Source organism: Watersipora subatra, chromosome 2, assembly GCF_963576615.1.
Source record: "Watersipora subatra chromosome 2, tzWatSuba1.1, whole genome shotgun sequence".
NCBI classification, from domain to species: Eukaryota; Metazoa; Bryozoa; class Gymnolaemata; order Cheilostomatida; family Watersiporidae; genus Watersipora; species Watersipora subatra.
Window position 1 is genome coordinate 45,716,811 of NC_088709.1, and position 27,081 is coordinate 45,743,891.

Here is a 27,081-nt window from a genome sequence, read left to right on the forward strand (position 1 = left end):
AATGCGTGTGAGTTGGCCGGTATGAATTTATGCATAGCATAATTTCTCCCAAACCACTCATAACACTACATTGAGTACCTGAACTTGGCAGTGTCTTCACACCTTTGTTATGTGTCATAAGCATAATATATGATTTGAATAGACATAAATAACAGTTTTGTATTCATAACAGTTGCAATTTTTTTTCAATAAAAGTAGGCCTACATGTATGTACTATTTGAGTACAGAACTTTTGTACTAAAGATTCTGAGCTACTTATTGCGAAATTGTCTGTTGATAACTTATCGAACTTTCGTTTTCGAACGCCTACCGCTTTAACGAGTTTGCTGTTCGCGAGCAGTGCTTTGCGACACAAACGGCTCGACTCAGTGTTATCGAATAGTCCGTATACATTGGTTCAACAACGTAGACGAGTTGAATTATAGACGAGTTGCATTAGCGAAATGTTAAAACTAATTTGTACACCGCTCTTCTCTAGCGCGTAATGGATTCCATTGATTTGCCAAAAGGATGGATGAAAGAAGAGGTTATTAGAAAATCTGGTATTTCTGCTGGAAAAACTGACATTTATTATCATGGGTACGATTTTATTTCACATAATTTTTTGTAGGCGAGTCATAGTATGCGTTGAACCAAACTCCGAAACTCTATACGTGTCCTATTGTTACGTAATCACTAAGAGTGAGTTATGCACAGTATTTAGACTAATTTTAGAGGCTGAATAGGCAGTAAGCTTGAATAGATCTCAATAATTATTAGGAAAGCGTTATGGTTTGAATACTTCGTAAACAATACTCATTAAAGATCTATTTCTTGTGCCAGATCATGTAGCAGCAATTAGTTAAGTAGGCGAATCTTTCCTCTCGGTATGTTCGGTGGGCATGTTGTAAAGGCTTCAGCGTGACTTGGTTTAGCGGGGGTTTAGCAAGGCACAGCTTTCCAACTTTACTAGCTTGTTGATATTTTATTAATGATTCTGTTCTATACACAAGTAAGACTCATCTTACTACAGGTAGATGACCCTAGTTTCTACCCATCCGAGCTACTTTTTTGGCCATAACATCCAATTACACTAGCTTCATCTTTCATTTAGCATAATCCAGACCTGTGCTTTTTCATCTTATGCGCTTCTCTCGTGAATGTTTCACGTTCTCTCACTATACTTCACTTTTCACTTCATCTTAAAAAATAATCCTGGGCTCATTCACTACTTACTGCAATAGAGGTCTAATCTCATGAGGTTCTCTTTTGGTGAACTTGATATCCAAGGTGGTAGCCTTCCTCTGGCTCTTCGAGGTCTTGATTTTCTCTGCCTTCATCCAGAAATCCCACACCCTAGCTTTCTCTATTGGGAGGTTTGGAGACTTTAGCCTCACTCTCACTTTTCAGAGGTTTAGCTTTCACAAATATGCCATTCTCTCTGTCAGAAGTCTTTACAGCAATTGTGATCTTTTGTGGCATCAAAAGTCGCTTCAATATTTTCTAATAATTTCTCTGTACCAAAAGCACTAGTAGCAGTTGTTCAGGAACACTTTGGCATTGCCAACTGTATTTTTTATGGTTAGATGTCAATAAAATATGCAGGTTCTGCAAAATATTATTCGATGTTAAATTCCACATGTATTTAGCTGTATATCAAGTCAAGTCGAACACGACTTGGCCTTAACTGAAACTATTAGCAAGTAAAACGTAATGTAAGAATAGCACATGTATATATAAATGTATGAGATAGATTATAGTTAATTACTAATTAGTTACGTGACATCGGTCCTGATTGATACCTAACACACCCCCTCGATCTGGAGCATGCGTGTCGTTTCACGATGTGCTGCGCGCTTTGGTAAGTATACCGGCGAGGTTGTCGGCGGATGGTGCATGACGATAGTTGACATCAACCTGTTTTTTCACGAAGTGGTAACAAATGTCAATATGTTTTGTACGGTTGTGCTGGCTGCAAGTGTTGCTTGCAAGAGCATCTTGATTGTCACATTAGAGCGATGTAGCTCCTGAAGTCTAAATGCCTAGCGATATGCAGAAGCTTCTCAGATCCTATGCTTTTTTAGTGCCTTCTGCAAGGGACGTATATTCTGCCTCGCAAGATTATAGAGCCACTGTAGGTTGTTTGTGAGTTTTTCAACTGATTGGCCCTCCTCCTAGTGTAGCGATAAAACCACTAGTTGATTGACGATCAGTTGTATCGCCTACCCAGTCGGAGTCGGTGTACAATATGAGAGTTCCGTTTGATGACGTAAACATGATGCAATAGGACCTTGTAGATTTTGAATAGCAAAATAGATGTTTTACGACTGCAACATGTAATAGACTAGGTTTATCGAGTTACTGAGATAAGTTAGATGTTACCCAGCTGATGTTTGGTTTAGTTGCTGTCATAAGATAGCTTAGATTACCGATAGCTTGTCTGTACAGAAACTTAAAAGCTAAGAATGCTTAATATTCTTCGTCGGTTGCTTTATGGAGTTGTGTGCCCTTGTCTGCTGATACGCTTACTGGAGTCTGGATTGTGCTTACTGGAGTTGACGTAGCGTTCTTGACTCATTTGGTATTCGTCCGGAGTGTGTTTAAAGTCAATACCGAGGACACACTTCAGTTCTCCGTGATCATCCGTGCAAAATTTGTTGTATAGGGCTTGCTTTACTTCGGCCATCTGTTGAAAATTGCTGCTCGCAGTATTGATGTCATCTGCCCAAAAGAGCATCATTACTTTTGTGCTGTCGACAGGGATCTTTGAGTAAACGCATGCGTCGTTATCGTTCAGTGTAAATTTTTGTGACTGAAGAACATCGGGCAAGGATGTGTGGCAATTCCTACCGCTCTGCTTTAACCTGTATAGCAACTTTTGTAGCAGGCAGGTTTTGTAACCCGGAGGTTCTTCGGCATAAATTTCTTTGTCGATTGGAGCGTTTAGGTACGCCCCCTTGATGTCTATCTGATTTAAGGTTGAGTTGCTCATTCGTGGCGATCTGTAAGAATGTGCGTATCGGGGTAAGTCGTGTTGTAGGTGAATATATGTCGTCGTAGTCAATGCCCTGTATTTGAGAATAGCCATGTGCTGTGTACATTTCTTTGTATTGTACTTCTCCAGCATTTTTGCCCTGTTTAATCGTATCCTGACCTTTGAACCCACTGACCTTTGATTTCACTTTTTTTATCAGGTAGTGTTGTGATTTGCCAGGTGTTGTTGTTAAGAGAGCGCTTTCATCTCTATGTCCAAGGCTGCTTGCCATTTATCTGCATCTTCTGAACTGGTTGCTTTTTCATATGAAGCCGGTAGAAATGGCAAAACAGCGCAAGCGTAATCGACATTTGTAAGCATCTGATAATCATCAAGGTATTTAGGTCGTCTAGTATCCTTCTGGTAAAACCATTTGGTTAGCCCTGCACATATTCATGAAATTGGAGTTATCCTCTTCATGCTGCTATATACGATGTAAATGACACTGCAATTACTCTATTGAGGACCTGTGAACAAATCCAATAAACATTTCAGCATACGCTATAGGTATTTTATAAGGCACCGTGTGATTATCGTAGCCCAAAACATCAAATTCTTTACTATAATAAGATCAAGGCCTGTCTGTGCAAAGGTTAGAGGTGAAACAAATAAAACATGGCTATAAATGAGAATCAAACACCCGACATTTAGATTGGTATACCGACACTCTGACAGCTGCACCATTTAAACTCTTTCTGACTTCAGTATAAATGCGAAGATACTTATTATTTGTGCTTTATAGGTACACCTGACAATCTTTCAATACGCACGAGTAAGAGTACTAGCATTTATAAAGATTTTAGTTCATGGTTTTTTATTATGCATCATCTCGGATGAGCATACCACTGTCAGTTAACTCTCCTCAACTAAATCACTGTGTATCCATGCATATGCCAATCAAGAAAAAAGCTACTGTACGTTTCCTAAAATCGTGAGGGGTATGTGATGAAATCCACACTCCATGTCTACCCTAAGCGGATACTCTTCAAGGTCCAAACACACTAGGCGATTTTTTTGCATGTGTCATGAGGAGCGTAGAAATATCGCTGGCGTGTGCCTAAACACACTTTTGCGATTCACCAGCAAACGATAACGTGGACACGCTCACAAACTGCTAATAAAATTCCGTATCATTAGTTTCTTCAGAGTTGTTAATAAATTTAGGTAAGTCAATATGGCGCCGTCTAGGCAAGGACGTAAACAACTTCCGCTTTTGGTATTAGGCTTATCTCACTTTCACAGATTGTACACAACAAGAAGACATAAGAAGAAACGATTCTTGTATTTTTAACAGCAATATTTTATAGTTTTTTATATATAGTTTACTTCATAATAGTAGTATATTATATTTAATATATCAAATATATACCATTATCAAGCTGGTCAACCTGCGCAACGATCGACTCCAAATTTTGGTTTTCAGCTAGGTTTTTTTGTAATTTGTATGTGTCATGTCGTACAGAACTGGGAGTGCTTTTATTGAATTTATGAACAATTCAGTGTTCGTTCTGATATTGTTTCAATCGTAACAAAATAGCAAAATGTTGCTGCTGTACATTGGTGGACATCGATAAGAAATAATTTCGCGCCATAAAAATGCATTCTGGGAAAAACCAACCATCGAAATGGGTTTTCTCGCGATAAAGTTGTGATAGAGAATGTCTAGCGTTATCGCTCTGCATGAGTTTGCTGAGTGAGTTCTGGCGCAGATTAACGCCATGCAGCGCGATATCGCGTTAAATATCGCCTAGTGCATTTTCACCTTTACATATGTATAGGAAATCAGCAAGCTCCTTTAAATAAATATCATTTGGTTTCTATCGACTGATGTACTGAGAGCCGTCATTTGTTGTACCCATGCTTTTCCCTCTTTTTTCTTTATATATATATATAGATTTCTGAAAGTTTGTCATTTGGCTTCGGTATGTCCAGCTATAGCTATTAAAATTTTGCATCATGCTGGTTTTGAACTCTCGAAGATTGTGACTGCATGTTTTAAATCCACGCGCTCCATTAATGTATTTATACTAGGCATATTGATAAAGACATAAACCATATAGCGTATACCGTATAGCAACTCTTCGAACTCTATTATCTCTATGTTTTTTCGGGAAGTTTCTTGAACTTCTATTTTTGGTTGTTTGTAAGGTCTAATTGCTATATCGCAGTCAAGGCTAGTTCTTTTCACGCGGACAATTGTATTATCTCGAGTAGGAATAGCTTCTACATTCTTTCTCCGTTCGGTCAGACAAAGACAGTACGACATCTCATTTTTACATTTGTACCAGTATCGATAGGTACCAGTATCATCATATTCAAAGTTTTGATGGATCGCTTCTGGTGGAACAGTAACCTTTTTTATACACATGCACTTTTATGCAAGAATTGTTATTATTAATTCAACATATTCAGGATTTTTATTTTGTTTTCCCAGTTCGTATTAATTGTATCATTATTGAATCATCATTTATTGTAATCGTAGCTAAACAGATTTAAAGATTGACTTGCAACAAAATTCACATTACAGTTATTTGGTATCAAAATATTCACCATGTCTTACTTTGCTGTGTTGTAGGTGCAAAATATGTGGGAATGTGATTACAAGCTCTTAAAAGCTCAAAAACGAACAGTTAATCGCTGCCATCACGAAACTGCCGTAGATTAGAATCTCTTTCCAAAATGGCCCAAATGGGAAGTAGTTGAACGAGATGGCTCTTGTTCACGCTTTTATGCAACTTCATTCGTCGAAATAATTTCACAAAAATACTTCACGCATTCAATAAAGCCATGTCTATTGTCCTTGTCATCATTGGAATGCTGTCATTTTGAGCACTGATATCTCAAAACCCACCGTAAAATTTTGGTTAATTTTTTAACCTTAGCTTGAAGGAGTGTATATCATTCTCTGATAAACATGTGGAGCCTGTTGGTCACCTGTGATAGTCGAAAAATGCTGCAGAATTTGTTCGCGCTGTTTGGCAGGAAGTATGGGTCACATGATCAGATTACGACTACACGATTAGACCAAGCCGAGACAAAACTGAACTAGCGAGCATCTATATTTGATATGGGCTTTTCGGTAAAACCCCCCGAAGTGTTTGTCATAAACTAGTGCTACAAGACGTTTTATATTGAGCTTTTTATTGGCTTTTCAATTCACGTGAGAACATCACATGTCAAAATAATAACCAAATGGCGTGACAATGTCAGAGAAATAAACTGATTCCATTCTACAGCGGTTTCGTGATGGCAGCAATTAACTGTTCGTTTTTTAGCTTTTAAGAGCTTGTAATCACATTTCCACATATTTGGCACATACAACACAGCAGAGTACAACAGGGTGAATCTTTTGATACCAAATAACTGTAATGTGAATTTTGTTGCAAGTCAACCTTTAGTTTAGTTATTACTTGCTGTAGTATAGTATATAGTTGTTTTATTTATTTTTTTATTTATTTGACCTGCACAAAACATTTTTATGATATGAAGTTTAAAAGTTACAATGGCAAATGTTGTTATATGTTATACAAATAAATTTTCTATTCAAAGACTCTTCTGTTACCTGGGCAACACCGGACATTCAGCTAGTCCATTTATATAAATCTCAGTGTTTGTCTGTTCAATTGCAGGGTTAAAGTTTCAGTAACAAAAATCTGCTTCACAAAGGATTTGATCTCAGAACTCCCAGTTCTGGAGATGTCGAACTCATCCATTTGGCTACGAGTTTATTTGGAGTTTAAACTCGTATTTTACGGATATGTCTTTTTAGAGTTTAACTTAGCATAGTGATCAATAATAGTGAAGATATTCATTACGCAGTTTAAAATGCACATAACAATGCTGCGTCACACGTAACGAATACCACCTGGCCTCACTGCTGAATTCCAGCCATTACACCAATAATAAAAACAGCTTATAAGCAATTGCAGGTAATGTAGTGTAAAGGAAATGTAATAAGGAAATGTAGTAAGGTAATGTAGGTAATGTTTATAAGCTGTTTTTATTACTTGTGCAATGCAGGGCATTCAGTTAGTTAGGTAGTATATATTTATATTTGATATATGGTATGCATTGTTTCCATCAACTCGTTTAGATTAGGAAATCAAGGCATCATGAACTTGTGGGAATAGAGAGAACATTCCCAGTTGTACGGTGGTCAGTTTATTTAGAGCATCACTATATCTTTACATATATATACAGTCAAACATGGATAACTCGAACTTCACGGGACCGAGCGAAAGTGTTCAAATTATCAGAGCGTTCAAGTTATTAGAGCACTCTCACAAGTCCATGTATTTACTTACTTTTTAGTAGATACATGTACATATACAAACTATAATATAAATAAAAAGCACAAATGGCTTGTTTCAAGTTAAATGCTTCTAATGTAAAGTTTAAAATGTTTTTATCAAAAAGTTTAAAGATTTTTCTATTACTTGAGATTGGTTTGTTGTTTAAGGTGATGTTATTGGCAGGACAATTTTTTAGATTGACATTGGCAAAACTTTATCATTGTTGAAATGCTCAAAAGAGAAGACATCTTTTTCTTTTGAGCGTTTTACCCACGATCAATTTTGCCGCTTTTTCTTGAAGTTTATGCAAAGATTACCTTACTTTACATGAGATTCGTTAAGAGCAACACTCCGAGGCAGTTCAATTAGAAGTTTTACGAGGTTTTACGGTACATGGTATATCATTCACGCATTTTGAATGGATACTTATTGAATGTACACACGTATTTTGTGTTTAGGTCAAACGATGAATAGTTTTTTTAGCTAAGACAATGTATGCGTTTAATTGCAACATTTTTTAAGACATTTTAAACATTCAACATTCCAACGTTGATTCAACACGGAATCGACGTCGAAAAACTATTCATCGTTTGAACTAAACACAGAATACATGTACGTTCAATAAGTATCCATTCAAAAAGCGTGAGTGATAGAGTGATATACAATGTACCGTAAAACCTCGTAAAACTTCTAATTAAACTGCCTTGGAGTGTTGCTCTTAACGAATACCACTTTCCTTGCTTCCCAAGGGCAATACTGTAGCTAAGCGGATGTTTGGTATAAATCAAATTTCACCAAACCTTTAGAAAAGTTGTTGACAAAAATATTTTGCCGATAGTGGTAATAACGGCGCTTATGAATTACGAAAAGATGAGGTTTACCTCTATGGCTTGGAATAAAGTGATTTTCTAAAGCGATAACAACCATTTCGGTAGCCGTTGGGCAAAAAACAGTACGAGTTAACAGTGTTGAGTTTGAGTTATCTATAGCAATTTATCATTATTTGAGAACGGACCAAAGAAACCATTCAAATTAACCATGTGTTCGAGCTATCCGTGGGCGAGTTATCCATGTTTGACTGTATATATATATATATATATGTAAAGATATATATAGTGACGTTCTAAATAGATAGATATCACTGGAGTGAAGATAATAAGGAGTGCTGGACACGAAGTACTTCTGATCACAGTTAGTCATAAGGAAGGAAACTGTAGATGTGTGTTTTGTTACTTGATCGCACTTTAAGGCAGCACCCATCATAACATCGTTAATGTGTGACCATCATAATGTGTTACTGGAACATGATAGTTGACAGACACTAAGATGGTTCGGAGCAAGTCTAGATTTATCATGGTATAGCAATCAAAGTTAAATCTTTGCAAACTGTGCCACTGAGACAGCAGGAGGTTCAAGAGTGTTTTTATGCAACACGTGAATAAATAATGTGACTTGATACTTTATGGAACGTTGTTGTTCTAAGGCATTTCATGTCATTCTACAACCAGTCGCCAAAAGTACTTACATTGTACATGGTTTTTGTTGCAGAGTTAAGTGGATAAAGATAAAGTTGACATCTAATAATTGTTTAAAAACATGCTTTTTTTCTGTGAATCGTATGTGTAATTTTACTTGCAATTGGACAATTAACACTCGACAGAGTTTAGTATCTTACATTGTTTTGTTAAGAGCTAATGTCAGACCAATCCTAGCAGTGAGACTATTCAAACTCTATAGCAGTGATATCGTCACAGAAAGTATTTTATGGTGCAGCAAAACAGCTTCGTAAAGTGTTTATAAATCAGTTTATTAAAGGTTGACTTGCAACAAAGTTCACATTACAGTTGTTTGATATGAAAAGATTCACCATGTCTTACTCTGTTGTGTTGTAGGTGCAAAATATGTGGGAAGGTGATTATAAGCTCTTAAAAGTTAAAAAACGAACAATTAATCGCAGCCACACAAGACCGCCGTAGTTTGGATTCTCTTTCCAAAACGGCTCAAATGTGACGTAGCTGTGGTAGATGTTTTCTGTTTACACTTTCATGCAACCTTATTCGTCGAAATATTTTCACAAATATACTTCACGCATTCAATAAAACTATGTCTATTGTTCTTACGCGTCTATTTTATCCTCATTGTAATGCTGTCACTTTTAGCAGTGATAGCTTATAACTTACTGTAAAAATTCATTTAATTTTTTAACCTTACCTCAAAGGAGTACATATCATGGTCTGATAATCATGACGAGCCTGTTGGTCACCTGTGATAATCGAAAAGTGCTGCAAAAATTATTTGCGAAGTATTGGGTCACATGATCAGATCATGACTTGCCGATTAGACCAGCCCGAAACAAAACTGTAAAGTAGCGAGCATCTATATTTGATACGGGGTCTTCGGTAAAACCCGAAGTGTTTGTCATAAACTAGTGCTACGATAAGTTTTATATTGAGCTTTTTATTGGCCTTTCAATTCACGTGAGAACATCCCGTGACAAGACAATAACCAAACTATCATGACTACGTCATAAAATAAATAGATTCCAATCTACGGCGGCTTTTTGTTTTTGAGCTTTTAAGAGCTTGTAATCACTTTTCCACACATTTGGCACCTACAACACAACAGAGTAAGACATGGTGAATCTTTTGATACCAAATAACTGTAATGTGAAATTTATTGCAAATCAACCTTTAACAATCTTCTGGACAGTCTTGCTGAGATGAATTTTCCAACTTTCAAGATACCTGTTTGTCTTTTATGTATCATTGTATGGTTCTGCTGTATTGTATAATGGCTCCGCTGCCCAATCGAGCATTTTAGGTGGGGAGTTCTTTCACTTTGCTCTTCGATAGTGCAGACAACTTCCCATTCGTTTTTATCTAGCATGTAATAGCTGCGAGCTTGTCGGCGTTACCGACGTACTACTAGAAAAGATTTGGTCAATGCGCCTGGTCGTTTGTTCATGGATGTTACGGTAAGTTGTATTTTTCGGATATGTTTTTGTGGGATTCGATAGTTTTTACCTAAAACATTTTTCGCTATAGCGACAATTAAAACTCTGATTAAAAACATTACTATATTTAAGAAATAAAATCAAAAGCTCATTGGTCAGCTTTTCTTTCGGTAGGGTTCTTATATCAACCATTTACTGCAGTATCCTATGAAGGGTTTGGTTTACTCCCGCTCTTCCTTTGTTGTTGATCGTTGTTTATTAGCGTGAGTTGATAGCATGGCTAGCTAGTAATTGTATTCACTAACAGGCCTCGTAAGGAGGCATTTGAGACCACGGTATTTAAAACGGTTGTAGTTAGTTCGTGCTTGTTCATATCAGTCTGTCATTTCTATTACCAACATACCAACCTATTACCAACATACATGTACTTAGATGGCAGTTTGTGTTGCCATTTTGTGTGAAATCTATTTTGTAGCTTGCAAAACTCTGGTGGCAACATTGCATCGTTGGTGTGGTTGATCGTTTTCATATTTGTTATCAGCGACTTGTTTTCGATTATTTTAGCATTTAAAGCATATTTGTGGTGAGTTGTTTCTGTCCTTTTTTGTAATAAATATTCAAGTGTTCCTTGCTATCCATACATGTATTTCTATATGCTCCGTACTTGAGAGCGGGTGGTAACATAGAGTCATTCCTCCGAATTGATTTGATTATGCTGCAGTATTCTGTCATTTGTGTTAACATTCTCACCAGATTTGCTGTGACTAACGCGTGTATCTGTGGTCTGCTATCTTTTTCTTGCTTTCTGTTTCTTGTTATCTAGCTATCTCATTCTCTCCGTCCTGTCTCTTTTGGGCTCACCAATACATTTTACATTCAAGTCACAAGTCGATATATCCTTTAGGAACACTCTTGAAGCAAGCTGGCCAATGTCTTAGCCTGTGAGGGCGTACCATTACATGGCTTTTCCATATTTTTCATAGCCATATTTGAAAGACCGGATTTAAATAACTAAAATGAAAAGTAAAAGTTATATTATTACAATGGAAAACAAGCTATGATATACAATTGACCCGCAACTCCTAATGTCTACAATAAGAATAACTTAGTTTTTCACACAGCTCGCTACAATCTATTGTTGACCTCGTGCTTTCCAAATGTCTTGCTAATAAGTTGTACAATCGAGGATCTGTTGATTGCATTCTTTCTTACAAGAGTAACAGGCTATTAGAATGTTTGTATTTAGGTGCGCAAGGTGGACTAACATAAGAACTGGACACGCAGGCATAGAGTTATCCAGGGATATGTCTTTAGTTTGTACCTCTTTCTGAGTCCAGGAAGTGCCCGCTTTTTTAAAAATTCAAGTTTTAACAACAAGCGGAACCATAAGTGTTATTCTGTAGAAATCTTAGCATTTATATTCTGCATATTTGCGATTCTTTAGTCCCAACGGCAAGAAATACCGCAGCAAACCTCAAATAGCCAGGGAACTGGGAAACGACTGCGACCTTACCGCCTTTGATTTTAAAGCTGGCCAAGCGATGAGTCAATCGTCGATGGTGAGACGGGCTAAGGGAAAGAAGACACCGTATGACTTTGCCAAAGGTATTAATATCTGTCAATTTTTAATGCGTAGAATTTTGGCGAGAGACTTGGTATAGCTGTCATATTCTAGTACACTTTTAAGTCAGTCAGCTGGACAAGGTGTTCTATACGTGCTTGTTATATGCTTGTATAAAATATTTTTTATGTTTGAGGTAATCCGTCTGTCAGGATGTTTCTAGGTTAAACCCGAAAAAACTTCAAACTTAATCACGGCTGAAGTGCTAAGGTTCAAGTGAAAGTGCGATTATGACACCTATAGTTGCACAGATACTGATCGAATAGAGACACATAACGCTGCAACTTGACTGCAATTGCTGATATTAACGATAGCCACCACTGACGTAATTTTGGCAAATATTTTTCTTCTGTGCGTTTTAACCGCGATCAAGTTTTATCAATTTTAATCTTGAATCATCCTGGCACTCAGATCACATCAAACATCAAAAACAATTGTAAATGGTAGAAAAATACTGATACTTTCTGATAGAGTCTACACAACTTTGATGTAAGTTCATCTTTAAGTAAAATGCTGTAAGAGTAAGTAAGAGAATATGTCTATCAGCAGTGTAAGTTCTTCAGTGTAAGTATAAGTTGTTCTACCAGCAGTGTAAGTTGTTTAAACCAATGATATAAATCTCCTCGCAAGGATTGGCCATGGCTATCATATGGGCAGGGTTTAATGATCGAGCTCTGTTGCGATTGCGCTATCCTGAATTTTGGGGCTAACACAATTCTCGTGGGGTGGTCGTGTTGCCTTGTTAGGTCCTTGTGCCTAGGTTTTTATTGCAGCTTTGCATCGATCGTGGATAACAAACCATGAATCAGCAAACCTCAAATTTCTACAGTGTGCGGGTAACACCTAACCAGAAAAATGGACCCGTGGAAAATAGAACATTTCAAATTACCTGTTTTTACCAATTTTGAGATTCGTAGGGATCTTAGTATATTCCTAAAGTTTAATATAATTTACCCGAATAACAGCTTTTTTCTCTAGTTTTTTATTAATATTTTGCCACCCCTGCCATAAAATGACAAAGTCTTTCATTGTTGTCACATTGTTTGACCTGGCCAATAAGATGGGACAGCAGGCAAAGATGTGCAGTGTAGATTTCATACTCTAAATCTAAATCCTAATTTGGACGATTTCACAACGGCGACCTTAATATCATGAATGTTTGTGAATGGCAACTGACTGATCATAATGGTGACAATATTGGGCAACTATATCTATTTGATGACAACAAAATGAAACCAACAGATCAGTAAAATAACCACCATTGTTCATAATATTCGTAAACTTACATGGGGCTTTATTCAGCATATTTATTTGTTCTGGTGCCGTGTTCGGGTTCATCCCAACAGAGCTCGATCCGATCGTTAAACCCCCGCCCACATGATGGCCGTAACCAATCCTGTGGGTGTTTTATATCATTATTTGAACTTACAGTCGCAGATAGAAAACTCTAATTATGCGACCAGTTGACACAGTCGACTCAAATACTATATGTTAGTAAATCAACATCGGCAACTTTTATAACTCACGTAATTATACTGTTCTTGTACAAGCATTTCCTTCACTCGCATCCCATTGGTTAGTTTAGTTAACACAATAGCGTGTTTTTTGTGTTCCCCAACATTACCATCGATAGTTTTCCTATCTTTGTGATAAATTTATTGTCAAGCAAAAACTAATGGTCGTTGATAATTACATTCCTTCTGTATTTTCATTATCGAGCGAGCACTCCGTCCAGTTTTTAATAAGGAAAGTTTGATGTAAGAATTTTAAGCTTTTGACAGTAATAAATTTTTTGTGTTCAATTTAGGTTGAAACTAGTTTTAGATTTGCTTTCCTTGGTTTACCGCTCATTTAACAGTATAGGTAATCAAATCTTACCGTTCACTCAGTTTTATCGCTATTTTGCTATATCTCACACAGGCATATATATAAAACTGGACGTTTTTTGACTAAAATTTCTCGCATTCACTACAATGTTGTTTTGCCCTGGGCGCTCGTCAGGCTGTGACTGACGATTTGACATAATGGCGTTGTGTAAGGCGATGTGTATGGAATTTCCGAGAAGATAACTCCGTGCATGCCTGCATGCTTATGTTAATTTATTCCTGTTATTGAGTGTTGAGAGTTGTGGTTTCAACATTATCTAGCATTTTTCGAATAAACATAAATTGCAGTGTGTTGTTCTGTTGTCGTAGGGTTAGGTGTGTGCTTTTATTTTCCAAGTTCTCTCAAAGTTATTTTTGCTGTCTTTCAAATTTTAGTTGTGTTTAATATGTTTACGCATATATATATATATATATATATATATACACACTCTGTAAAGCTTCTAATTGAACGTCTCCTCTATTTGAATGCCACCTCTATTTGAATGCCACCTCTATTTGAACGCCACCTTTATTTGACCGCCACTTTTATTTGACCGCCACCTCTATTTGACTGCCACTACAAGAGTGGATTTGAAAAATAGAGTGCCCCCCTCTGTTTGAACGCCGCCTCCATTTGACTGCCTCTGTGACTATCTTTGATCTTTATGAACCCATAATATCAAGTGATCAGTAGAAAAGTATCCACAAAATCATATTCATAATTAATCGTTTACATCAATAACATTCAATTCTCTCGTTGTCCCACTCCGAAGCATTTCAGATTTTTCCTTAAAACATCGAGAGCAACACCGTAAAAATAATCAATAATGGTCTCAGGCCAATAGTAGTTCCTTGTTTAATGCGGTCTTTCTACTTCGAAGTAGCCTACATATATAAAAAAACGGTTTAATTTTACAATGGTAGATGAACTTTCAAAGCATCGCCGTAGAGATAATTACCAACTGTCTCAGGCTAATAGTAGTTCCTTGTTTAACTCGGTCTTGATACTTCGAAGGACATGCATATAAAAACGGTTCGAAAGTTTTGAGCCAAAGTTTATGTGTAGCGAGCAAATTTTTATGCGTTGCATTTGTGCTAAATGCAGAGTGTAAAAGTTTTGCTCTGCCAAATAAATTGCTTTGACGCTAATATCGACTAGTTCAGCATTGCAGAAAAAGAGTTGAGCCTGAAAGGTATTGGACAACTAGAAGATGCTTGTTGCATCGAAAGCAACAATCAGAATGCAGCCATCCGAGCAAATGATGCAACTATTTTTGTTTTAAAAACGTTCTTTTTTGTTTCTGCATGTAATATAAGTAATGTTCGTTTTTGAGCTTTTATGCAACATTGTTAAATATAGATATAAAATAAAAATATGTCTTCAAATTTAGAATTAAATAAAAATTGAAAATGCCAACAAATTGCAAAGAAGGACACAAGCTATAATATTATCGCAGGTCAATTGCAAGCGATAGATGTCAACTGGTGGAGACATTTTTTAGTTTCTTGATGTATATTTATTAAGAGATATTTGACAAGTTGGAGGTCAGTTAGCAGATTTATTGCATCCAAAATGTTTAATATCGTCCACTGGAAAAAGAGGAAAATATAGGCGACATGCGCTTTGCCTGTAATAGGGCTAAATTTATTTTTCAAAATTCTGACAAGCCATTTGAAAAATACACTGCCAGTCTCTATTTAAATGTCGCCTCCAATTGACCACCACTATAAAGAAAGGGATGAAAAAGGGAGCGCCATGGCGTTCAATTAGAGGTGTATATATGCCGTAAAGTATATATGTGTTTGCTAAGTTCTGTTTGGTTTTGTTTACCTTTCTGATTGAATGAAGTTTTGCGGTTAATTTTATCTGTATTTGAATTATGTTGCCCATAATTTAATATACCATTCTGTTTCCGCCCTGTCAGTTTTGTTTGTTATTTGTGCTTTATAAATTGTTTTTGATGATGTACTCGCTGTCTACATTTCTGTCTTTTTGTCTGCAATTGAATTCTTGTTTGACTCATTCTGTTTGCTTTTGTGCGAGTTTATTGTTCTGTGCATTTATTATGCTCTTCATGTTCGGCATGGATGTGAGTATGGGAAGCTGATTTTCATTTTGTGTTTGTTAAAGATTCTGTGCAAAGGGTGTTCGTTGTGGAAGCATCAGGTAACAAGTTAAGTGTATTTCTTTTCTATGGTTGCAACATTTGAGTTATATAAGGGTTGTACCAAATTGTTTTGCGTTATCTACTGTGTTTTTTGTTCTTTATGGTTGTTTCCCTTGCGTATTGGAGTTCATAGTTATATTAGTGCATCTTTCTATGGCTGTTTCATTTTGTCAAATTCTTATTTCCTTGATGAAAATGTGCTTAGCCTTTGGTTGATGTTTATTAAACAATTTTTGACAAAAAGTTGTCGTGGCATCTACAACGTTGTTTTGCGCTTGCTGTTGGTCAAGCTGTGAGTGATGGTTTGAGAATATGGCACGGTGTCAGGGCAGTGCCTATGCAAAATTTGTTTTTAAACCTAATTTCTTTAAAACGACATTTTATATAGAAAGTGGCATAATTTTATTTGAAACAATGATTGTGTAGCCTTCGCTATAATAAAGGCCGTGTCTGGCTGTCCATAGCCACGGTTTTAGGTTAGGAAAAAGTTTGCATCATGCTGGATTCAAACTCGGGCATTCAGCTTAGTAACCTGACACTGTAATATTTGCGCCACTGCTCGTAGTTGTTGAATAGCTGTGAACGCAGTTATTCTCTGTGTTTTATCAGCTCTCCTAACGATCTCTCACAGTACACCAGACTACTGAGGTACTAGTAATAATATAAACAATCGGTGATTCCAATCTACGGGCGGTTTCGTGAGGGCGGCGATTAACTGTGCATTTTTGAGCTTTTAAGAGCTTGTAATCACATTTCCACATATTTTGCACTTACAACACAGCAGAGTAAGACATGGTGAATCTTTTGATACCAAATAACTGTAATGTGAATTTTGTTGCAAGTCAACCTTTAAGAAAGCTGTTCATTGTTGCAATAGGCCACTGAGCAATGAAACTGAAATTATTTAAGAATAAACATGTTTAAGATGAGAATGTTGTAAACAAACTAATATAACGCATTTCCTTAAAAACGCACTCAAGTTATGAGACTGATAACTATGGTGACTAAAACTGAGACTGATAACTGTGGTGACTTAAACTATGAGACTGATAACTATGGTGATTCAAACTATGATGCTCAGCATTAGTAATTAGAATGTAGAATGAGAGTCATAATGTTTTAATACATTATGGTTATGCCTTGACATACGAGTCTTTCGATTTACGGTTATGCCTCGACATACGAGTGTCCCAACATGGGAGAAATTTGAGATACAAAGAAATTTCTGAGCAAATTGTTGCCTTCATGTCCCAGACAATTTTTAGATACGAGACAGTTCTTGATGTGGCCAAGTATGCCAGAGGCTGCTTCTAAGAACAGCATCGCTTGATCCTTTTTATCGGATCAGTTTGAAAAAGTTTTAAAACAGCCAGTTGAAAGTGAAGGCAAAAAGAGCAAACCCTGAATAAGAACCCTGAATAAGAGAAAAAAAGTGAACATAAACACAAAGTTAGAATTAAGTGTGTTTTTAGTACGCTAAATTCATTTACATTAAATGAATGGAATGCATTAAGGCCACATGTCAAGGTGTTGCTACACACTCTCAATGTTATGTGACCTTTTTTAAAGTAGTCGGGTCAGCTAGTTTGATGTTCATCTACAAACTATTCGTATTCCGCAGGGTCCCGTAATGAGTCTAATCTCACACTTCCAGTCCGGCAGACGGCGTCCATTTTTAAACAGCCTGTCACCGTCATTCGCTCTCATCCTGACAGCCAGGTCAAACATGACCTCAAGCATGGAAACCCTGAGGCTACTCAACCCCGGCAGCTCTTTTGGGAAAAGGCTTTATCTGACGTAAAGATGGGTCAACTCGGCGAGGAGGACCTTACTTCCATAGTTCTACCGAGCAAGATAAAAGGTCAAGGCTGAGTCTGTTTGGTCTCCATGCTTAACCCCTTTGAATCCCTGCTACTCTAGTCAGTATCTCTGGGTATTTTGTCAAAAAAATATGACATTTTCAAACATTTATTAAATATCTTAATCATACCAAATGCTCATCATCAAATGATATTTGGTAACACATTGGAAAAAAGTCCAAGAACACAGCAAATGCCATCAAATAAAATGTTCAAATGTTCTTCACCTTTACATACAAAATGGCAATGCTACGAGAAACATTGGGTTTTTTATGTTAGAAATTACTTCAAGTAAAAATTAAATATATTTTACATCATACAACGTACGAGGAAAATGAAATGTTCCTGTCACATCTATTGTATATGCTATTTCTGTTTGACTTTAATAGAAAAATAGCTTCTTGTACGGTAAAGCTGGTGCGGTACAAAAGCTTCTAGTTCTTTAGCTTTTAACTGGTCTAGCAAGGAAGTGTAGTCTTACTGTATCCAAAACTAAAAATGTTTTGAAGATAATTTCTGTTTGAATGTCTAAAGTTGTTTACTCATCGATTAACATCAGTGCTATAGAAGACAACTCCGATTCAGCAGGCTTTTCTAAGTATGGTTAGTGTGTGCTCACTTTGGTGACTTCTGCTGTTTGGTGTTTGTCGAAGATTCTCTAGTTATTAATTAGATACTAGATGAATGCCTGGTTGTAGTAATCGAGTAGCACTGCTAGTATACGTATATTTTATAGCATTTGGAGAAGTTTAGGCATGTATTTTCTTCTAATACACAGGCAGTCCCGTGCGCCATATATTTAGACTAGCTGTACAACCCGGCATTGCCCGGGTATTAAAAAAGTCTTTGGACAGAAAATTTATTTGTATTTAACATATAACAACATTTGCCATTCTAACTTTCAAACTGCATATAAGAAGTGTTTTGTGTAGTTGAAATAAATTAAGAGAAAAATAAAAACAACTGTAAAGGTTTTCAAACTTTGTCAAAAAGTTTTCAAACTTCATATCATGAGGAAAATGTTTTGTGCAGGTCAAATAAATTACAAAAAATAAAACAACTATAAAAGGGTTTAGATATAAATGTGAAATAATTTGCAATAGCTAAATTAAGTCGGTTTTGCTATTATTCCAATAAAGGATGATTTGGTAATGATACAAGTATTATGATCTGAGAAAACTAAATAAAAATCTTGAAGATGTTGAATTAATAATAACAGTTCTTGCATGGAAGTGTGTGTATAAAAAAGATTACTGTTCCACCAGAAGATATCCATCAAAACTTTGAATTTGACGATACTATTACATCTCGATACTGGTAAAAATGAGATATCATACTTTCTTTGACTGAAAGGAAAGAGAATGTCGAGGTTCTTCTCACAAATACAGTATATTTGTCTGTGTGAGAAGAATTGGCTTTGACCCAAGATATAGTAATTGAACCTTACAAAAAATATTTTTTAACAGAGGCATCGTAATGTGTGGTCGCATCGGTAAAATAATCAGTGTCGGCTATAGCCGGAGAGACACACATACGGGCGGACACACATACGGGCGTACACACATACGGACGGACACACCAACTTTGAGAAATATAGATGTAGATAATTGTGGAAACCTGTACAAATCTTCGGCGTATTGAAAATAATACTGAAGACATTTACATGTGGCCGGGAACATAATGTGTGTTAACTAGTAAATGCTAAGATGGCTGATTATCATAGTAATAAATGCTTTATCCTAGACTTTGAGGTAGGAGTTTTACACTAGTTGGCAAACTTGTTATCAACAATATTTTCGTGTTATATATTGCAGGTATTGGTCCAGATATGACCAATGAGAATCTCCTACACTCAATCGCTGCAGCCCTGCATCTTAATCACAGTCCTGTGGTTGGTCAGAGCCAGTCGGTTACCAAATTTGCCAAAAGTCCTACAGTTCATATAAACACTAGTCAACCTCTCATACAGGTAGGTCTGCGCGCGGTAGTTTATGAACTGGTTGGTTATCCTCTCTCCGCAGTTTTAACAGTGATCAAGTTTTATCGATTTTAATCTTGAAACATCCTGGCAATCAGATCACCTCAAACAACAACAATCTCAAATTACAGTCAAACATGGATAACTCGAACTTCAAGGGACCGAGCAAAAGTGTTCGAATTATCAGAGCATTCAAGTTATCAGAGCACTGTCACAAGTCCATATATTTACTTATTTATTAGTAGATACATGTACATATACAAACTATAATATAAATCAAAAGCACAAATGGCTTGTTTCAAATTAAATGCTTCTAATGTAAAGTTTAAAACGTTTTCATGAAAAAGTATAGAGATTTTTCTATCACTTGAGATTGGTTTGTTGTTTGAGGTGATGTTATTGCCAGGACGTTTTTCAGATTGACATTGGCAAAACTTGATCGTTGTTGAAATGCTCAAAAGAAAAGACTTTTTTTTTCTTTTGGGGTTTTACCCACGATCAATTTTGCCGTTTTTTCTTGAAGTTTATGCAGATTACCTTACTTTACCTGGGATTCGTTAAGAGCAACACTCCGAGGCAGTTCAATTAGAAGTTTTACGAGGTATTACGGTACATTCTATATCACTCACGCTTTTTTAATAGATACTTATTAAATGTACACACGTATTCTGTGTTTAGGTCAAACAATGAATAGTTTTTTGTAGCTCAGACAACGTATACGTTTAATTACAACATTTTTTAAGACGTTTTAAACATTCAACATTCCGACGTTGATTCAACACGGAATCAACGTCGGAAAACTATTCATCACGGGCTAGCCGAGTCACGCACTCAAGGATTTTCGCCACGCACATACAAAACAACATGCGATTTTTGTTTTGTATGTGCGTGGCGAAAATTCTTGCGCGTGTGACCCGGCTAGCCCGTGCTATTCATCGTATCGCAGTATAAATCAAATTTCACCAAACTTTTAGAAAAGTCGTTGACAAAAATATTTTGCCGATGGTGGTAATAACGACGCTTATGAATTACGAAAAGATGAAGTTTACCTCTATGGCTTTGAATAAAGTGATTTTCTAAAGCGAAAACAACCGTTTCGGTAGCTGTTGGGCAAAAAAACAGTTCGAATTAACAGTGTTGAGTTCGAGTTATCTATAGCAATTTATCATTACGTGGGAACGGACCAAAGGAAATGTTCGAATTAACCATGTGTTCGAGCTATCCGTGGACGAGTTATCCATGTTTGACTGTATATAAAAATATCGTTACATTCTGGTAAAATCTGCTAAAATCCTTTGTTATTCCAATTTACATAGATGAAGGTGTAAAGATTCTTATTTACCAAACGTAACCAAAACCAGTTAGAGCCGGTTTTAAAAAGCATGGAAAGGCAATTTAGAATATGTAGGATGTATTTAAGGATGTAGAAGATAATATGTCTACCAAAGTTGTTTAAAAGGAAAATATTGAGAGTAAAAGGTTTTTTTACTCTCAAATATCATTACTAAGTGTAGTTGAAGTTTTAAGGTACGGCCACACGTAACGAATTTTTCGTTCATTCTGATCGAAATCACGAATTGAACGAAAAACACAGAATTATCCGGTTGAAATTCACAGAATTGTTTGAGCTGTGCATGCACACCGAATCGTCCACGAAACGCTTTTAATTGGCAAAACAAATTATTAGCGAGCACGATTCTAGCAGCTTTTGCAATTTATTTAGTCCAAAACAAAAACATGATGCCCAAGAAAAATACTAACGCAATATGCCATAGTAAATATGATGCAACTGACTCGATTGTGCTATTGTTGGTTCTTTATTGTTTGGACAGCATGGTTACAAATCGTTTCTTTTTAAATAATAGTCATCTTTTAGCAGCAAAAGTTCCGTTGTAAAAAGAGTTGCCATCTTTAGCGCATTTAAGTCAGTTTCATCGTATTCACTATGGCAAATCGCCTTAGTATTTTTTTGTGTGTTGCTTTATGTGTCTTGGACTATATAAATATCAAAAGCTGCTAGAATCGTGCTTGCAAATAATTTGTTTAGCCAATTGAAAGCGTTTCGTCGCGATTACGATTTGGTGTGCATGCACAGCTCGGACAATTCTGTGAATTTCGGCCGAATAATTCTGTGTTCATCGTTCAATTTGTGATTTCGATCAGAATGAACAAAAAATTTGTTACGTGTGGCCGTACCTTTACACTCATGTGTTCAGGATTGTCAATCAGATATTCGGGCCAACCGAAAAACATGTTGATCACATTTAACGTAATTAATACAAAGCAAGCTACTTGAATGGCTGCCATGTAGTGCTGCACGATAACACGATATAATTCGGTATGACGATATATTTCAGTGGAAGATTTTATATTTGACCAGTTTTCAAGTCGATATGAATATCGAAGCTGATATTTTATCGAAATAACGGCGGATTTTATTTGGCAAAAATGGAGTTGTCTATTCTCTTTATTGTAACGAGGTGACAACTCCTATTTTTCAAAATAGGAGAAAAAAGACAACTCCAATGTTCCATATTTTTTGATATTCGATATATTTTGAGACCAAATAATCGAATGTACTTGCAACGATATCGTGCAGCACTACTGCCATGACTAGGCTGGTAATGTTTATTCTTATGGGTACACAAGTAATCGTAACATTTAGCCCATTATCATGCAAAACTCATATAAAAATGAGCTTCATATCAATAGCTCTACTGTGAGCTTCGTATGATAACACATCATTTCATTCTTGGATCTGGTCTAGTTTACCAAAATCATACTTGCCAAACGGTTGCTTTGGTTGCAGCAAGTGGTGATCACGGATGAGGACATCCGGCAGCAACAGAGTAAGGTAGTCAGCAGTCGACGTAAGGTCGAAGAGCTACTCGCAGCTATAGAGAAAAACAACAGAGAGACACTTCTTAAAGAGGACATGATTCTGTCAGCTCAAAGCAAGGTTGGCGCTTTCAATTTACTAATTCCTTTTAAAGCATTTGGGAATAAAGAATTTGGTTTGTCAGGTGATTCTGTATCGTGATGTTATTAATCCTTCCTTCTGAGAGACATTTTCTAGGAGTTGTCTCAACTGTGTGATTTAAAATGACCCCAATCAAAAATCCATTTACCAATGTTTTTTTCATGTAGTTTGAAAGCACTTGTTAAAACAGCTGTTAAAACGCTTGTTAAAACACCTGGTAAAGCACTTGTTAAAACACCTGTTAAAACACCTGTTAAAACACCTGGTAAAGCACTTGTTAAAACACCTGTTAAAACACCTGTTAAAACACCTGGTAAAGCACTTGTTAAAACACCTGTTAAAACACCTGGTAAAGCACTTGTTAAAACACCTGTTAAAACACCTGTTAAAACACCTGTTAAAACACCTGTTAAAACACCTGTTAAAACACCTGGTAAAGCACTTGTTAAAACACCTGTTAAAGCACCTGTTAAAACACTTGTTAGAGCATTTGTTAAAGCACTTGTTGAAAGCATATATTGCTCTTTTTCTAGCTTTATGTGGTATTGATTAACTTATTTAGTATTATGCACATATTTTGCAATTTTTTAATTTCAGAGAGAAAAAATTCCTCAACATGTGTAGAAAACTCCTTGTTTTGATGGCTGTTTTTGTAACTTAGCATCATTAGTTGCTACTAGCACTCAAATTTCTCTCATGTTTTGTCGCCAAACTGAACTATTTGAACTGTGCATGTCTTAACCGAAGCAACCATATTTTTAAAAAAATAGTGACACGATTCTGAATCGAAAGTTATAAATTTTTTTTTAATCAAACTTTTTTTATAAATAAAGTTTTCTGAACTATTTTCTGTTCTGCAGTTACACGATCTTGTTTGTGAACCAGAAGAGTAAATATTCACTAATCATACGTCATCCAATCAAATGCAAGCTTCTCTTGCTTCTGGTCAGAGCAAATTGAACATAACCGAAGCTATTTTGTTGCAAGCATTGACACTAGACTAGATCTTTTCGTAACATATCTCATGGCTATGCTGGTGGTTTACTCTATGGTTGGCAGAAATAACATGGTTCTTTTGTACTTCAAATTATGCACAATCGATTAAGAATTTTCACATTAGTGTATTACTGTGATAAACTTAGCATGGCAACTCAAGCCAGATTTTAATAAAAATGTTTTTGAAAAAGCCATGACTTATTTACATGTATATTCACCGAAACAACGTGCAGCTCTAGCTTTGCTACGCAGGAAAGACCAGAAAGTTCGACTGGGTCCTCTTCTATTCACGATGCTGACAGTATGGCGGGTAAAAGTAGGGATTCACCTGCATGTGATTCACTCCATGATGACGCTGATATCACTCGTGTTTCTGATGATGCTGATCAGGGTTCAGGTAAAGTCAACCATCTGTGAGCAGCTGTTCATATCATTCATGTTGTTGGAAGACTACAGATAGTTCAGTCGTACGTAAAATGAGCTTGACTTGTAGCGCATCATACCGTATATGTTATAGTGTATTATACAGACGCTACTTGTGAGCATTTGTGTTACGAACAATTGTTGTGTGTTGTGTGTACAGACGCTACCTATAATTCTTTGTATCTACATGTATATTTAACGATGTTCCATTAAAGCCCATTGCACTCATTGACATGTTTGCTACAGTTTGCAGCCAAACCGGCTTTTTATGTGCAATAGAAGAAGAGTAATGACCGTCAATCCATTGTAAGCCGAGTCTATATAACCGCATTGACGCTATCGAGTAATATGCTATAAACTTGCAAGTTTATAAGTTATATAATAATAATCTATCAAATGCTACAAATATATATTCACGAACAACTGACATAAACAACCCATAATTTCAATAGATGCAGAAGCAAAACTTATTTTTGAAACAAAATATTTGCATCGTTTGCTCATCAGGTTGCGTTCTGATTGTTGCTTTCATATGGAACAATTTATGTTCTTTTGGCTCTTCAATACCTTCCATAGTGTCTGCTGACCTCAACTCTTCTTCTGAACTGCTCAACTAGTCGCTATTAACATCCAAACAATTGTTTTAGCAGAGCAAAACTTTTACGCTTTGCTATTTGAAAAACTTTTCGTGAAAATAGTGATAGACTTGTTTAGCCCGTGCGCACTGCACAAGTTATAGTCCGAGACAGCTTTCGGAGGCAGCAGTCCGAGACAGCCTGCGAAAAAATTCATTCAACGAATGACATTATAACGCAGGACATTATAATGGACTAACATTATTAGACATGTAAAAGTGCCTTATTGTGGATTAGAGTTTTTAATATTCTATTATGTAACTAGTGTGTTCTTTAAAGGCTGTTTAAGATGGGCTTACACAAAATTTTAATAAATTTTATTCACAAGGTGTTGGTGTTTTTCCATCATATGCGATTGTATTTGATGGTTTGAGTTGGTCTGACCGCTAATATGTTTTAAGATTATATGCGATAAAACTTAATCCCAGTTAAAACGCTCAGAAGAAAAATATGCTCAATGGCTGTCACTAGTTGTTATCATTACGGTAGTTGATACTGGCTGTTGTATTCATGTGGAAGCATTACGCATTTTTATTTTTATTATGTCCTGATTCTTTGCAACTATAGATGCCATAATCCATTTTAAACGTTATCAAGATTTATTGATTGTAATCTTGAAACATCCTAACTATCAGATCACCTCAAATATTAAAAACAATCGCAAATGATAGAAAAATATCGATGCTTTCTGATAAAATCTACTAAAATTGTGTGCAAGTTTACCGCTAGCCAATTTGCTCTCTACATATACGCATGTCAGTTGAATATCTCTTACCAATTCATAGAACATTTAGTTCAGGATACTAATGCAACTGGTATATATCTGGGAATACAATGTTCACAAAGGTGTGTACTATGTTGTGTAGTATGTAACACGTGTCATGTTATGTAGTTTAACATAAAAAAGCCAAAAACTTTGCTTTATGGGTAGAACTTTACAAATTCAGTTTTTACGTCTAATTAAGTTATTGAAATTTAGTCATCTACATAGTTTTATGTAATTATTTTGCTTTAATGCGGTACGTAACTATTTGAAGCATCAGTAATTGTTATTATGTTCTAAAATGAATTAAACAAAATACGGTGTACTCTTATTAGAATATGTTCTCCAACTTATGAGTGTTTCTATACATATGGTTAATAGTGCGGCCAATTTACTTTAGGTTTGGAGCTTTGACTGTAAAGCTGTATGACTTTGACCTCTGAATTGAAAAGCGTATGACTTGCAGCTGTGTGTATTTGTAAGCGATAAGTCAAAATGAGTTAGAAGATTATCAGCAAGTTGCATGCTGCCTGAGCCATGCTGCCTTAGCCATGCTGCCTTAGCCTTGCTGCCTTAGCCATGCTGCCTTAGCCAAGCACATGATAGTGGATGACTAATATGACTGTCTGCAGGTACAGCTGAAGCTGACAAGACGAGCTCTTGTGAGAGCATCTCGAGTAACCCCGACCTTCAACAGAACACTTCACTCGCGCCTCCGATGCAAGAGAGCCAACCTTGTCTTAATAAAGCGGAGAATATGTCTGTAGATAGACCAGGAGAGGACAATCCTAGTAAGATGGAGACGGACACGGCTGATGACGTTGTATGCGATGCCACGAACAGTACGACTAGTGACACGCCTGAAACGATAGGGGTGTGAAAGCAGCTTGAACTTTGTCTCTGACATTTCATCGTATAAAATGCAGTGTGTATATATAGTCCATTTATGGTATATTGAGTAATTTAACTGAGTATAATATAATGTTGTAAATATTATTGCATTAATGTCATGTGTCTACCATAACCTTCTCTTATGACATTTTTACGCTGGCAGCCAGGTATTTGTTCAGTCATTTTTCTTAAAGATGTCTGATTACGTTGTTCCTAGAGGTAGGAATGCGTTGTCTACAGCTGGGAGTACACCCAGCTGGTATGCTGGTGCTGTGAACGCCACAGTTATTGATATGATTGGAAACCACAAGAATGATAATAATTAGGAAATCTTGCCTCAGACCACAGCAATTCATTGTATGTACGTAGTGTCAAAAGATATGTCCAATATAAATGTACTGTACTAAACTAGTTTCGCATCATATGGCCAAATGTGCTTTGCTGAGCTTGCTCATTATGTTAGGTTAGAAAGCAACACTTTGCGATTGTTTTGATGAAATTTACGCTGTGCTGAATTTTTTACATAGCATAGTCAACTTCTACAAAAAACACAAACCGCTAAATTAAATTTCAGTGTAATTCCAATATCACAATGGTTTGTTAATGGCGGTAAAGCAATTCCAATATCACAATTGGTTTGTTAT

General features: G+C 36.3%; 1 protein-coding gene across 2 annotated transcripts; it reads left to right on the plus strand.

Moving 5' to 3' along the window:
* The first annotated feature begins 425 nt into the window (after window positions 1–425).
* LOC137386976 (methyl-CpG-binding domain protein 3-like) lies at window positions 426–26,856 on the plus strand. Of its 2 annotated transcripts, XM_068073231.1 has the most exons (8): window positions 470–579; window positions 10,823–10,841; window positions 11,703–11,863; window positions 17,534–17,773; window positions 19,586–19,740; window positions 22,559–22,708; window positions 23,978–24,122; window positions 26,179–26,856. In XM_068073231.1, the coding sequence occupies exons 1-8, from the start codon at window positions 576–578 to the stop codon at window positions 26,424–26,426; spliced, it is 1,122 nt and encodes a 373-aa protein (XP_067929332.1). In that variant the 5' UTR covers window positions 470–575; the 3' UTR covers window positions 26,427–26,856. The 2 variants fall into 2 exon arrangements, with proteins under 2 accessions (XP_067929331.1, XP_067929332.1); XM_068073230.1 differs by lacking the exon at window positions 10,823–10,841 and having other exon boundaries at window positions 426–579.
* The last annotated feature ends 225 nt before the right edge of the window (window positions 26,857–27,081 follow it).